At 44.0% G+C, this 15783-nt stretch overlaps 1 protein-coding gene across 3 annotated transcripts in view; it reads right to left on the bottom strand.

Annotated features, from left to right (window-relative positions):
* Window positions 1-5977: 5977 nt before the first annotated feature.
* Window positions 5978-15783, bottom strand: part of mlpha (melanophilin a) — a 36798-nt gene continuing 26992 nt past the window's right edge. For all 3 annotated transcript variants that reach the window (XM_041978797.1, XM_041978798.1, XM_041978799.1), the window contains 2 exons: window positions 6565-6610; window positions 5978-6469 (listed from right to left, as the gene is read on the bottom strand). In XM_041978797.1, the coding sequence (XP_041834731.1) occupies window positions 6429-6469; window positions 6565-6610 (87 nt within the window). In that variant the 3' untranslated portion in view covers window positions 5978-6428. The remainder of the gene's footprint in view (window positions 6470-6564; window positions 6611-15783) is intronic.

Raw genomic sequence — 15783 nt, 5'->3', positions numbered from 1 at the left:
ATGGCTAACTTAGCCTCACCGAAAATGAAATTTAACAGTGAGTGAACAGATTTTTTACACGCCGAGTACCTAGGACCAAAAACGAAATAACTGAAAGAAAACTGTTCTCCAAACCCCTCAAAGGGTTGTAGCATTACTATCAAAGGGTCTCTCTGGTGCAGTTTGCCCTCCGGCCCAGCGGTGAGGTAGATGATGCTGTCATCTTCCTCATGCAGAAGGCTCCTCCCCTTGGACACCATCAGCAGCACTGTGACATTCATGTTTCATGATTTCTCTGGTGCGTTCAACACCATCCAGCCTGCAGGGGGACAAGCTGGCGGACCATCACCTGACATCATGGACCCTGGACTGAGGCTGTCACCTGTACGTTCACGTAAAACTGCCACAAATCTGAGAACAGAACCTGAGACCACAAGTTCCAATACAGTCTTGGTAATGCATAATACCACAAATAATAACCAGAGATCACCAGATATAAAGAAACGTATTGCACACACACACACACACACACATACACACGCACACACAGACACACACACACACACACACAGGTGAAACAACAAGAATTTAAATATGGCGCAAAATTTAATTTATTTCAGTAATTCAACTTAAAAAGGGAAACTAATATATTATAAAAACGCATTATATACAGAGTCTGGTCCTGTGCATGAACCCAGGTCTTGGTCTAGTCCTGCGTATGAACCCAGGTCTCGGTCTAGTCCTGCATATGAACTCAGGTCTTGGTCTGAGTCCTTCTGCATGGACTCCTGCCTCCATGCGGCGTGGATGTTACCAGCCTGTGGTCCTGCTGAGTGGAATGAAGACCAGGATGCTTCAGTCCTTCAGCTCTTCTGCATCACTCCGTCTCATGTGTCTCATCTTCCTCTTCGCAATGCTGCATAGATGGTCTACGGGGTTCAGGTCTGGAGAGTCTGCTGGCCAGTCCGGCCAGGTAATCCTGGGTCATTGAACCAGGTTCTGGTTCTTGTGGCAGTGTGGGCAGGTGTCAAGTCCTGCTGGAAAATAAAGTCAGCATTTCCACAAAGGAAGTATGAAGAGCTCTAAGACCTCCTGGTAGACGCTACGTGGACTCTGGACTTAATAAAGCCCGGTGGACCAGCACCAGATGACATGGCTCCCACATTACCACTGACTCTGGAAACTTCACGCTGCACTTTAAGGGTCTTGGATCTCCAGTTTTCCTCCAGACTCTGGGACCTGGATTTCCACATGAGACGCAGAATTTGCTCATCAGAAAAGAGCCCTTTGGACCACTGCTCAGCAGACCAGGTCCTGGTTTCTTTAGTCCAGTTGAGACGCTGCTGACTTTGTGTTTTGTTCAGGAGCAGCTGGACTAGAGGACTACAATGTGAAGTCCAGGTCCAGGATCCGTCTGTGTGTGGTGGCTCCGGAAGCTCTAACTCCAGCCAGTTTTTGTAAGCGCGTACCACCACAGTGTGTCTCAGGACCTTTTTTCCCCTCAGAACACTGAGCAACAAGCTTCACAAAGACACCCTCAACCACTGTTTCAGTCGGCCAAGACTGATTCCCAACAACCTGAAGTTCAACATTTTATATGCAAAAATATATTAGTGATATGTGACTTACAATATATTTGACTTTGTTTTTTTTTTTTACATTACCCTGGTATTGTGTGTTGCAGCCCCAAGGGGGACACAAGCCAGTGATCTCAGAGAGCCGGTCCCAAGCCCGCTAGGACGGCCGGTCCCAAGCCAGCCAGAAAGGCCGGTCCCAAGCCCGCCAGGAAGGGCATCCGGCGTAAAACGTGTCAAAGAAAACACAAATAAATAAATATTTTCACAAAGATGGATAGGATCAGGAGTAAGTGCATCAGAGGGACAACACAGGTTAGATGTTTTGGAGAAAAAGCCAGAGAGACCAGACTGAGATGGTTTGGACATGTACTGCGGAGGGATAGTGAACATATCGGTAGAAGGATGCTGGTTTTGGAACTGCCAGGCAGGAGGCCTAGTGGAGGACCAGAGAGGAGATTTATGGATGTTGTGAGGGAGGACATGAAGGTAGGTGCAGAGGACAGGGTTAGATGGAATTAAATAATTCACTGTGGTGTCCCATAAAGAGAAAATCTGAAAGGAAAGAAGAAGATCCCGATATTGTGTTTTCCTAGTATAACTCACCTTATGGTGCTCTCCACACCTGGAGCCACAATCGTCTTCGTAGCCTGGAAATGTCCCTTCCTCAGACTGGTTTGGTGTCATGCTGGTACAGTTTTACTTTAGTCATAACCTCCCAACGTCTGCCTCACTGCAAGACCGTGGTCTTCTTGTTAAAAACAAAACAAAAAAACTCCCTCTGGAATGAGGAAAATCTTTTAGATTTTTTACTTGAAAAGGCAAATAAATCTCACCAGGTGAAGTTACCTGTGAGTGACTAACAGGTAAGAGGGAATGATGGGGAAACAGGAGGCACAGAGGCCCGAGGAGCTGGATGCTGAGGAACCCAGTCCAGCTGCAGGAAGCCTTCAGCTACCTACCAGTTGCTGTTTGGTGGTCCTGCAGTACTTTTTATGTTTGGCAGCCTGAATGCGGAAACAGATTTACTTCCCACAGTGTTCGGGGCATCCAGAGGAACCGGGGATGCTTAGTGTAGTTCTCCAGCATCAAGTCTGTCCACTCTGCTGAAATCCAGGTCAGGATTTTCCCTGATGGAATGAATGTTTTCATTTCTCGCATCAACCTTCATGTCTTCTCCTGTGGTTGGTCAACGTGAAGCTTGAATATGGGGTCCTTCACCAGCGGATATGACAACAGTTCACATATATACAAAGATGTGCATATAAAGATGTGTCCTGAGACTGGAAGCCAGTTCTGACATTGTCTCCTGGCTGTGTTGTAAACTCCTGTAATTGCAGTAAACAGCGGTGTCTTCTCGTCGATCTGAGTGTCCGTCATTCATTGAGAATTTTTCTAACCATGCATGTGAAGGGATGTGAACTTATCTGGTTTCAGACTTCCATTCTTTCACAGAGTTTCTGATGAAATATTTCTGCAATGGGACAGATTTGTGCTTCTGAGGGTGTAAAAGTAACACTTCTTTACCTGCTGATCCTCATCTGGCGACAGACAGCAGCTCAAATCGTAGCAGCAGCAATTTCCAGCAGCTGCTGCAACCTGCCGCGAGTCTCCACAGCTTTCCAGAGCTGCTGGAGCTGCTGACAGGCAGCTAACAGCGCTAACGGCTCACACTGACAGGCTTCTGGACCACCTGCTTCATGTGTAGCTGAGGAGGTTCAGGAGGGAAAGTCTTCCATCTTAAAGAAGCTCTGTGGCGTTGCTGCTTTGTGAATCTCGCTTTGCATCTTACCAGTGAGGAGAGCTGCTGTCTGTCAATCATTTCTGCCTGTGTGTCCTGCCCCGCCCACTCTCCACCCCCTGATCACTTTTTTTGCACATTCGAATATTTTTTTTATTTTTATTTGGAGGATGACAAAACTTTATTTACTAACACAAACTCTGGAATAATTTGCAGCCATTTATGTACAGCTGCAAAATCTTTATGACTTTATGTTGAGCTCAAAACGGGGCACCACAAAGAACTGCACCAGCGTCAGTCTGGAGCGTCCGGCTGTGTAGATATCAAACTTGGACAGAGATCACCTTCACAACCAGCAGTCATCACAATACAAACACACAACTTCTCCTTTAAGAATATAACAATGCGTTATTAAAGTAAAGTACAGTAGTTATCAGTCAATTCTACTTTACTTAAAGACCCACTCCGGTGAAAATCATGTTTTCATGTGTGGCATTTATCTGACGCTAGAGGACATATCTTGTGAAATTTTTTTAGCAAAATGGCTTTTCTGAGTATTTCTGCGTTTAAATCATTGTGAATCAATGGCCGACAGAAAAAGGCGCGCCCTCATTTACACGTCATAACCCCACAGGGCGGGGCCACAAGCTCCTGCCCCGCCCGCTCTGACTCTGTGGAGAAGAGATGGCGTATCGACACGTATGTGCAGTAGCAGGTTGCTAATCATGTTAACTTTCAATATTTACAGAAAAACTTTGCTGTGAGAGCTTTCTCGGTCATTGGTTTGGTGTCAACACTTCAAGGAAGACGTGAGTTACACGCCTTTTTTTTTTATTTTCTTTTTTTTAGCACCATTAATGATCGGTGGACAAGCATGCAGAGCTAGCACACAGCGACGGGAGGGGGTGGGGGTGTTGGGCGCCGACGGGGGAGGGCCCTGAGCAACCCTGACTCCGCCCACAACTCAGAGGCGAATTGCTGATGAGCTACTGGTCCTCTGCAGAAGCAGAGTCCTGGAAAAGGGAACAGGTTTTGTGATTTTTGTCAAAAACTTCATAATCACAATTTAAAAACCACTGAGAACAATTTAAGTTGTTCCAAATAAGCATTGGAGTGGGTCTTTAATAGATATTAGTGTTGAACTCTACCACACTAGGTACATATACTGGTACCTGTATAATAAACAATCACCTGTGCAGGTGTGGAGCTGACTGGGCGTTAAGGAGGAGAATCCGCATCACTGAGGCCAGTTCGATATGCATTTCGATACGCAGCCATTGATAAGATACATTAAGGAAAAAGCTTTGTGCCGATACGATGCGAGACGATTCACCCGTTCACGACATGATGCGATTCTTTGAGGATTTGACAACAATTTGACTTTAGACAATGCGATTCGGTTCAATACGATTCAAAACAACACAAGGACTCTACAAACCCGCATCACAGTTATTTTCTCCTCTCATCCCTGTGAAGGATGTGCTGATTTATTTTCTTCTTAAAAAGAAGATGCAGTTTGACATGGAGTAGAGGATTGTTTTATTCCTAGTAAACACTAAATCAGAAACAAAAATGCTTTTTCTTCATTACATGGACTAAAATACATTTTAGCCATTTTTGTTTGGCCTCTTAATGAAAAAAAAAACATGGACCAGGAAACATTTAACTGATAATGTTCTCTGTAATTTTACAATGTTTTACTGAATATTAATCAAACTTACATACTTTGAATGTCGGGGCCGGACAAAACGTCCCAGTCCGGCTGAGTTATACAGAAAAGGCTCAATACGACAGGCCCAACAGGACCCGGGTGTTAAACCTGTGAGGAAGCAGCCCACCTGTAAAGATGTGTTTGGGTTGGCAAGACCCAACAAATATTTTATATTTTATAATAATCAATGGTCAGCAATAGACTGCCGACCTGTCCAGGATGTAGGGCTACTGACTCATCCACGTAGGGCTACTGACTCATCCACGTATCGATAGGAATACATCAAGAATGTGAATGAGATCCAACCAGTAGCAGGTTTAGCTTTTGTTTCGCTAATTTGCATTGTTGACTTTATTTTCCTCTGTTTGTTTTTTCATGTTATTTTATGTTGTTTACAAACAAAGAATCTTAAATTTCATAAACAATAATTAAAGGCAAAATCAGTAAATGATTGTGAAATTTCAAGCTAAAAGTATCGTGGGCTTTATTGATGTCGATGTTGTAGCTTGACTGGGAGCATTGAATGTGGGCCGTTCATGTGCTAATTAGCCTCTTAATTATGTCTCCTGCTGGGAAAGACAAACTTCAAATAGTACCTATAGCAAAGACGAAAGAGGTGAAACAATAGTTATTAACCCAAATCATAAAATTACTTCTTACTATGATCAAGCAGAAATATTACTACAGTGCACTGGTTTGTAAGTGCACCTGGACTCGTACTGCTGGGCCAGACTGGTGGACAAGCAGGATTTGGTTTAATATTAGTCTGGAGAGTCTGTCTCTGTCAGTCTTGGACATTTATGACAAGGACAGAGCAGAAAATGAAGAAGAAGAATCCGAGCAGTTAACACAACAAATGTAGACCTGAGACCCACAAACACTGCTGCTCCAGTCACTCTGTCTTTCTGGGCTGGTCCAGACCGGGCTGAGCTAGACCAGACTGGACTGGGTTAGACTGGACTGGACTGGGCTGAGCTAGACCGGACTGGGCTGGGTTAGACCGGACCGGACTGGGCTAGACTGGACTGGGCTGAGCTAGACCGGACTGGACTGGGTTAGACCGGGCTGGACTGGGCTAGACCGGACTGGACTGGGCTAAGCTAGGCCGGACTGGACTGGGTTAGACTGGACCGGACTGGACTAGGCTAGACTGGACTGGGCTGAGCTAGACCGGACTGGACTGGGTTAGACTGGACCGGACTGGACTAGGCTAGACTGGACTGGGCTGAGCCGTACAGAATAAAAACAGATTGTGTTTTTATTGGTTTTGTTACGTTGACTCTTCTCAGAGTCGGAAGTTTGATCATTTCTATCGTACACAGATAAAACGTCGTCCCTCTCAGTGTTTGCTGTGTGCACATGATGAAGGTGGAACATCTGATGAGGATGAAGAGGAGCCAGAGGCAGGAACCCTGGTCCAGGTTCAGAACATGTAGTTGGATCTCCACTGAGTGCCGTTGCTCTCTGTAAACAAGAAGAACAACCAATAAAACCAGTGTCAGAGCTCAGACTGATCTGTGTATCTGTGTGGGATCAGACTGGTTTAACATCCGTCTTACTGGGGAAATCTTGTGTGGACTTCCTCTTCTGATGAGATCCAGAAACCTGCAGAGTTTCACACAAACACAAAGTTTTACAGCATCATCTCTTTGTTTCCATGGCAACAGCATCGTCACTGTGATTAATTCTTTGGCCGTGTGTTCCATGCAACCCACAAACCAGCCCGAACCACCTGGTGTCCAGATGTTTGATCAGCATCACAGAGCCAGACGTGCAGCCATCCCTGTTCTTCCAGAAAGCAGGGCTTAATATTTTACACCTGCTAAATCATTCCAGTTTGTCCTGCAATGCAAACACTACATTTTCCACTTTCCAGCACCTATAATCCATCCATCGGCTGCGTGCCCACTTTAACATGTCTGGCTACATTTATGCACCTCTTCCTGCCTGAACTAAACAACAAGGCTGGTAACAAGAAAAGATGGTAGGAGGATGATGATGTTAGAGATGAAACAAAGATAAAAAGGATGTTTCATTCAAAATGACTCTTGTGTTGTGAGTGACTGATGTTTGACCAAGAAAAAAACACCACGTCCTATAAGGGCAGCTGCATTTACACCAGGGGTGCACAAAGTCGGTCCTCGAGGGCCGCTGTCCTGCAGATTTTCAACGTTTCCTGCTTCAACACACCTGACTCAAATTAAATAGATCCAACACCCTATTAAGTTTTGCACAATGACTCATCAATTTGAGTCAGGTGGTTTTAAGCAGAGACACATCAAAAACCTGCAGGATTGTGGCCCTTGAGGACAGGAGCTGGGAACTTCTAATTTACACAAAAGAAAAAATAAAACTGAAATAATCTTAAGGTGGGGACGGTGAAACTGTCCGAGTCACCTGGACAGCCTGAAGACTGCCAGGACAGGTAGGAAGCCTGGTTTCCATGACCACCTCTCAGTGGGACAAGGGGGGTGGGCTACCCCCACCCAACATTCACGCCTTGGTTGGTGTGGGAGGGCTGGATGTATTCCTAGTGGTAGAGGAGGAGGGGTGGTGGCAGTGTTGATGGGGGAAGGTGGGAGCATGTAGAGTTCCTGACTCCACCTCCTCCTTTAACCACACAACACACCCGAACACTTGCATATAGTCTTTGTAGGAGCCATATGTTGGGTTATTTATTTCCCACTTGAAGTATGTGTGCACTGGTGCAGTGACACCACCGGTGATTGTGGGTGGCACTTTGGGTGTGTTGAGGTTATTAATGAGTGTGCTCACCTGTGTTGGTTTGGGGCCTGGAGCGACAGGGTGAGCTTGAGCTGAAACTTTCTATTAACCGTCATTGTTATTATCATTGTCACTGTCATTGTATAATATTAACATCAGTTAAATGCATTATTTTCATACAACCTTATACATCCTGAAGCTCATTAAACAAAGTAGTGTATGCTTCTTGAGATTGAGATATGGATGTAAAACAATAAAGCATTATGACATCTGCACTTTTAGCGTGATGCGTTTTGGATAAAACCTCAAGTATCAGCCTGCCGCGGCGTTGTAAGGTTAAGGTTAAAGTTGGTGCGCCGCAATAGTCTTTATTTAAAAGTTTGCAAAATTTCTACAGTTGTTGTCCTCGTCTTCATTCTTCTTCCTGATCCTCTTCTTCTTCTCTGGTTTGTTTCTTTCTCTGGTCGCATGCCAGCTGTTCTGCTCAGCACTGCCCCTGTGGTTTCTGGTGGTTTGCTCCGTCTTCTGCTTCAAGCGACGGACAGCTAAGCTCCCTGAAAATGGACCATATCACATAAGTAACCGTCACCGACATATCTGTCTTCTGCTTTGAGCATAAATGGGCCTTTAGCATAAAGTAAGTCCAGAGTTTTACCGTCCCGTGTGGTACAGCCAACATACCGATGGAAAGTTGGTAGAATCCAGTGTGACATGAATAAAATCACCAGTGAAGCACAGAAAAGCATTCGGCTGTTTCATCTGTAACTGCAGGAGTGTTGAGTGGATTGCATCACACGCAGCAGCTCGATCAGCTGACTGTGAGATGTAAACACTGATCATCAGAGCGCATGACAGCTCTCGGGGAAGATTGTAGGTGTTCGATGTTCGGTGTGCAGAGACGTACCTTCGCAGTTACATTTCTGGGATTTCCCGTAAATTACAATCCTGCCAACTTTCCTCTTTCCACGCGTGATATCTCGGTACGGCGGAACAGTCCTGAAGCCGGGTACGTTCACACTAAGGTCCGGGATGTCCGCGTGCAGCCATGTTTTCCCTCTGAGTTTTAACTAGCGTGCAAAGTTTGTCCACCTTGTTTCCCAGAGACCTCACGTCCCCATGATGATCGATGGAACTGAGGGTTTATATCTTCTCATCTTCTCCTCCTTGACTTTCGCTCCAGCTCTGCAGCCAGGTTGAGCTCCGCAGGGATCAAGGGTCGAGGCAGGTATGGTGGCCTGGAGAGAGCTAACAGCTGCTTGTGTACCTGTACATGACCCCCGACAGGTCAGCACAGCCCTCAGCCACAAAAAGTCCAAAAAGGACAAGAAGGTCCAGAGAAATATGATGAAAGCTGGAGATGTCCATGGCAGCGAGTCTTAGTTTAAACAAAAAAATTCAGTTAAGAAAAAGAAGAAAATAAAACTAGAAAGATTAAAGAAGACAGAGCTGCTGCGACTAGCTGCCACACTGCAGCAGCATCTTAATCCTACGTGCTCGGGATCCATTGCATGGCATGAGATCGCCTTTTCAGATAGGGTAAAGAGAAGCGTAACGACCAGGAAGGTTGAAGAACTACTGAGTGGTCTCTTCACTTTGTATCATGAGAGTGGAATAAACAGTGCCAGCCTGAAGCAGTACTTCTGGGGCACTTCCACATGAAGGTTTCGATGCCTACCAGAGTAGGTAGAACCCAGTTGCTGCCATATCCTAGAACACTGGACTGTTTTCTATGCTGGCTTTTTACACCACTTAGAGAAGGCTTGCTAAGACAGACAGATTAAGATTAAGTAGACATTTTCAATCTTTCATTGTCATCAGTTTTAAATGCAGTTTGTGAAATAATGCAGTTATTTTGATTCTTGTCCCAGGAGGCCACTAACATTAATTAATTCTCCACTTTTGCAGTCAAGACTGAACTATGTGATTATTTAAAGAAAGACACTCAGATGTGTCTTGAATCTTGATCTGATCTGACCCTAGTCCTCAGCTGGAAAAGGGTGGAGTGTCCACTTGGAGATCTAAGGAGGATCGGTGGAGTGTCTGCAGTGATGTGGACTCTGCATGGGTCTGTTGTGGTGGAGAAGGAGCTGAGCTGGAAGGAGAAGCTCTGCAGGTATGTTCTTGGTCTATGTTCCTACCCTCACCTCATCAATCTCTAACAGTAATAGCAGTTGTTGTTTCTGTATGTTGGAACACTGAGTTACTAGCTGTTGGTATTGGAGCAGATTAAAATGGAAAGATTAAACTGGAGAGAGCACATTGCACACTCGCCAAAAACCATCATCAAAGCAGAAGCCAAGACCTGTGAAAGCACGCTTCCACAACTACCAAGACAAACAACACATGATGGATGCGTCCTGGAAGCTGGCAAGGGAGAATTGTGCCATAAAACATGGAAACTCCACGGTAATGTTTTTTTCAGGACTTTTCTGCCGCGGTGGTTCGTAAGAGGAAAGGCAACAATTCAGTGAAGAAGCAGCTCCAAGTTCTTGGTGCAGAATATAGATAAGCTACCATGGATCAAGCCAGGTTTTTGATAACCCTGCTGAGACGGAGAAACACATGGACGCGCTGGATGGCGGTGAGTGATGTTTGAACTGTTATGCACAGCCTAGATCATCTCGGAGTGCCGTCTGTCTGTGAGTATGCTAACCAATGCAAATTGTGTTAAGAATGGAGCCTAAAACCAACAAATGACTGCATAGGGAAAGATGGGATTTGCCTCCTGGCAACCCAGACTGATATGCATCATTTTGCTGCTAAGAATCCCACTCGCTCGGACAGTGTTGTGTTTTTTTTGTTAGAGTTTGGCAGTGGGTACCTGGTACAATGGTTTTTGTTGTAACTGTTCATTATGTTTCTGTTGGCTGTATGTTTAATATCATGATGCTTTTGACTTTGACATTTGAAAGATGCCTTGTTATTCTGCTCGCTAACCACTGTTACGGCGGGACTTAAATTGTGTACTTGGAATGTTAAGGGAATACATACACCTATGAAACAAATTACCTGAAAAAAGAGGGAGTGTAAATAGCGTTACTACAAAAGACCCATTTAAATGACACTGAGCATCTAAAAGTCCAACAGGGAGGGTTTAGTCAAGTTTATTTCTCATCTTTTACATCAAGGAGCCAACGAGATGCATTGGGTTGTTATGTAATTATAAAGGGCATAACCTCTGGAGAAGAAATTACAATACTAAATATTTACAATCCTCTTGGCCTCCCAACACATTTGATCATTTTCTGAAGTCATTAACCTTGGTGGTAAACACACTATAATAGGAGGTGATCTTAATTGTCATCTCAGCCCTGTTATTGATAAATCCCCACCTGGTAGAGCATCACCCTCTCCTGATGCCAAGTTACTGCATTCTGCAAGGACGTAGATTATACAGATGTGTGGAGCTCAGCATCCTACTGATAGAGAATACACTTTTTTTCAAATGCCTCACAGTCATTTACTAGGATAGATTATTTTTTGCTTCTCAGATCTTTATTAAATTCTGTTAATTGTTGTTCAATAGATCTGATTATAATCTGACCATGCTGCTGTATTTTTAGAATATAAATTGTCACACCCATTAAGTCGGACCAGGTATTGGAAATTTAACCCCTTTGTTTTAAAAGATGAGGAGTTTACCTCCTATTTAAGAGACAAATTCAAATTCTTTTTCTCCACAAATTCAGCTTCATCTAATGACTCGTCTTTGCTATGGGAGACCTCAAAAGCCTTTTCGCAGGGTATTATTATATCCTATACTTCTACCAAAAAGCAAAGACAGGCCGAACAAGAAAAAATTATCGAATCCAAACTAAAGTGTGCTGAGAGAGAATATGGAATATGGCCGTCTTCACAAAAAAAAAAAAAAATCAAGGAAATTTCTGCACTTTGTTGTACTTCAGATACCCTGCTGACAATTAAAACAAAAACTGTATGAAAGTGGTAACAAAACAGGGAGATACTTAACTAAGAAAAAGGCTGATTCTCAAACAATTGGCTCAGTTGTGGAAAACCAAGGAAAGCAATCTTTTGATAACCCAAATAAAAACAGTACTTTTAAAAACCTTTATGAAAATTCATCTAAGTCTGAACAACAGCCTGACTCGTTAAAATAAATGGATAATTTTTTTTTTTTTCGCTGACACTTCCTTGTTTGTCAGAAGAACAGAGAGCAACTCTTGATTCCCCTATATCTAAAAAAGAGGTACTCGATGTAATCAAAAGATTACAGTCTGGCTGTTACACCCGCATCAGTTTCTGCAGCGCTCACAATCCTTCCAGCCGTGCACCACAGCAATCACTCTCCAGATTGTTGATCATCTACACCTGTTCCAGCCAGTCACTCTCCAGACCTCTAATCAGCTACACCTGCATCCAGTATCCTCACTCGGTTATAAATACTCCAGCACCGAGCTCATTCCCTGTCGGACCTTGCTCATACCAGCATGGGTCTGTCATCTCTGCCGTTCCAGCTTTATGGGTTAGGGATGCCCAGTCAGCTCAACCGTTGTCTGCCTGAGTAAGCTTATTCCCTTGTGTTCCTGAATATTAAATAAAGTCTATTAACCCATCTCCTGTTTCCGTGAGGTCCACACTGGCAAGTCTCCTGGTCCAGATGGACTCAGTGTGGAAGGAATTTCAGGATATATTAACTGATCCTTTGTTATATATGTTTAATGATTCCCTGGCTAAAAATACATTACCACAATCCCTGAGGGAAGTTCACATCTTAGTGATTTTAAAACAAGGTAAAAATCCTGAAGATTGTGCGTCATACAGATCCATATTGTTATTAAAAGTAGACTAGAAAATTCTGTCCAAGGTGTTAGCTCTTCGGTTAGAAAAATTACTACCCATGTCAATTAACGAAGACCAAACTGGGTTTATTTAAGGTTGAATCTCATACAATAACATGCACCGGTTACTAAACACTATTCAGTACTTCCAACATCGCTCTAAAAGTGGTCTAGTGCTTTCTCTAGATGCCGAGAAGGAATTGATCGCATTGAGTGGTCACACTTGTTTCACACATTGAGTAGATTTGGTCTGGGAACAATCTTTATAAACTGGATAAAAATCCAATATGTAAAAATATACCCACATAAAAATCCTATAAAAAAATCCTCTCTCAGCAGTGCTCACAAATGGATTACGCTTGTTTAGCCATTTCTAGAGGAACAAGGCAGGGCTGTCCCTTCTCACCGCTGATTTTTGCTCTTGCAGTTGAGCCTTTAGCTGAGGCGGTTAGGGGTAACAACAACATTAGTGGCCTTCAAATTGTAAATAGGGAACATAAATTTACACTCTATGCTGATGACGTTTTGATCATTACTGATATCCCTTCCCTTATTGAGAAAATCAATGCTTTTAGTTAGGCTGGGTGGCTGGGTGGCTGCACATCTGACACTGTGGTCAGCAGCACCGGAGCACCACAGGGCACTGTGCTCTCCCCTGTCCTGTTCACAATCTACACATCAGACTTCCAGTATGAGTCTGAGCTCTGCCACATGCAGAAGTACTCAGACGACACTGCCATAGTTGGATGTATTAAGGATGGACAGGAGGAGGAGTACAGGAGTTTGGTGGAAGACTTTGTTGGCTGGTGCAGGGCGAACCACCTGAAGCTGAACACTTCCAAAACCAAGGAGCTGGTGGTGGACTTCAGGAGGAACAGATCAGACCTGAGGCCCGTCTCCATAGAGGGTGTGGAGGTGGAGTCGGTCAGTTCATATAAGTACCTGGGACTGCAGCTTGATGACAGACTGGACTGGTCAGAGACCATCAACGCCATCCACAAGAAAGGACAGAGCCGTCTGTACTTTCTAAGGAGGCTGAGGTCCTTCAACATCTGCAAGAAACTGCTGCTGATGTTCTACCAGACTGTGGTGGCCAGTGTCCTTTTCTATGCTGTGGTGTGTTGGGGAGGCAGCATAAAGAAAAAGGGACGCAGCACGGCTGGATAGAGTGATCCGAAGGGCAGGATCTGTGGTGGGCACAGAGCTGGACTCTTTGGTCTCAGTGGCAGAAAAAAGGACCTTGGACAAGATCCTGACCATCCTGGACTCCTCCTCTCACCCTCTGCATAGAACTCTGAGCAGGCAGAGGAGTGTGTTCAGCCCCAGACTACTGTCCCTGACCTGCTCCACCAACAGACTCAAAAACTCTTTCGTACCCCGGGCCATCCGGCTGTACAACATCTCGCTGAGGGCGCAGGGGTCACAACCACAACCATAGTCTGAATAGTTTTTATGGACATGTGCCTTTTTCTCATTTGGAAGCACATTTGCTCTTATCCCATTCTGTTAACACTGTCTCAGCAGTTTTTGCACATCCTGCACTTTTTCACTCATGCACCTTGTTTGGCTACCACCGTCAACATATGTACATACTTGATCACCTGTACAGTATATATGTACATAGACCATAATAATGGTCTTCTTTATCTACCGTTGCCTCTATTTAATTTTAAATTAGTCTAGTTATGCTTAAGTACTAACCCCTAATGTCAAGTACTAACCTTTAATGTATGTATATGCTACTGGATGCTTGAATTTCCCTCGGGATCAATAAAGTATCTATCTATCTATCTATCTATCTATCTATCTATCTAGTAACTTCTCATGTTATAGGATAAATTTTACTAAGTCTGAGGCTATGTTTTATACATTTGAACAAATGTATAAAACAAATTTTCCTCTTTTATTTGACTGAATACGGCTGGACCTAGAAAGATGGAACACTCTCCCTATTACTTGGATGGGCGAAATCGCATTATTAAAAATAAAAGTTCTTCTTAAGCTTCTCCATCCATTACAAATGGTTCTGGTTATTTTGTCTCACAAATCAATATAACGATTAAATAGTTGGTTCATTTCATTTATGTGGTCTAAAAGAAAGGCACGTCCCAAGATAGCCATGATGCTGAGGTTTAGATCTTCCAGATATGAAAAAATTACCAAATTAGCTCACATTTATGTGCCATAGGAGATTGGGTACAAAACAAACCTACATCGCTATGGATGGATATAGAAAAACAATGCAGATTTGACTCTTCGAGACATGTCAGACACAGAGAGGCAAATTTTCTTTACCAAATCAATTAGCTGTGTTAGAATTGTCATGGTTGCAGAGCTGCTCTGCAGAGCTGCAATCAGGATGATCTCCTACACCTGCCCTGATTGTAATTCCCCTCACCTGCTCCCTGCCCTACTTATACACTCTTCACTCTCTGCTTCCCTGCCAGATGGTCAACAGTACTAACCTTGTTGAGATCCAGCTATGTTCTTGTTCCAGACTTTCTTGTCATCGACCCTGTTACGTCCGTGGAGATTCTCTTGCCTGACCCCTGCCGGATCCCTTCAAGTGCCCATCTGGATATTGACCCTTGCCCGTATGACCACGGAGATTGCCTGTCCCTCTGGATAAGTACTGCACTGAGCCTCACTGTGAATGAACATTGCCTGCCCTGACTACGTCTTTTGGATTCTGAAGTTCATTTCAGGAGTCCTCACTCACAGACCTGGGATTGCCTGACTCCTCCAGCTAACCATAACTGGTTTCACTTCCTCCATCCCCTGGCCCTAAATAAACCTTATTCTGTTCAAACCATTTGTTCTATGTGTGGCTGAATTTCCAGGTCTTCAGGAGCAAACCTGACAAGAATATTCTGTAATATTATAAGGGTGTACTCTGCTGTCAACACTTCGCACCTTAAGGAGCTATGGTAGAGGGAACTCAACTGTACTATTACTTACCATTAATGGAAAGACATTTGACGAAATGCAAAAACATTGTGTACCTGTGTTAGAGTTAAAGCGACGCAATACATGATTCCCCATAGGGCCCGCATTTCCCCTTATCTACACCACAAATTTAAGCCCGACTCTTCCCCACTGTGCCCCCTCATGCATTGCTTTTGGTCTTGTTCAAAAGTGCAAACTTTCTGGCAGATTTTTGGACAGGAAATTGATGTTTTCTGTTAATTTGAGTTGTAGCCCTTTTGTTTTTGTACTTGGATTGACTGACCCCGTTGTCTCCAACAAATACCATAA

This window comes from Melanotaenia boesemani, chromosome 24 (genome assembly GCF_017639745.1).
Source record: "Melanotaenia boesemani isolate fMelBoe1 chromosome 24, fMelBoe1.pri, whole genome shotgun sequence".
In the NCBI taxonomy this organism is placed as follows: domain Eukaryota; kingdom Metazoa; phylum Chordata; class Actinopteri; order Atheriniformes; family Melanotaeniidae; genus Melanotaenia; species Melanotaenia boesemani.
The sequence above is the reverse complement of the archived record's forward strand: the minus strand, read 5'-3'. Positions and strand labels throughout refer to the sequence as shown.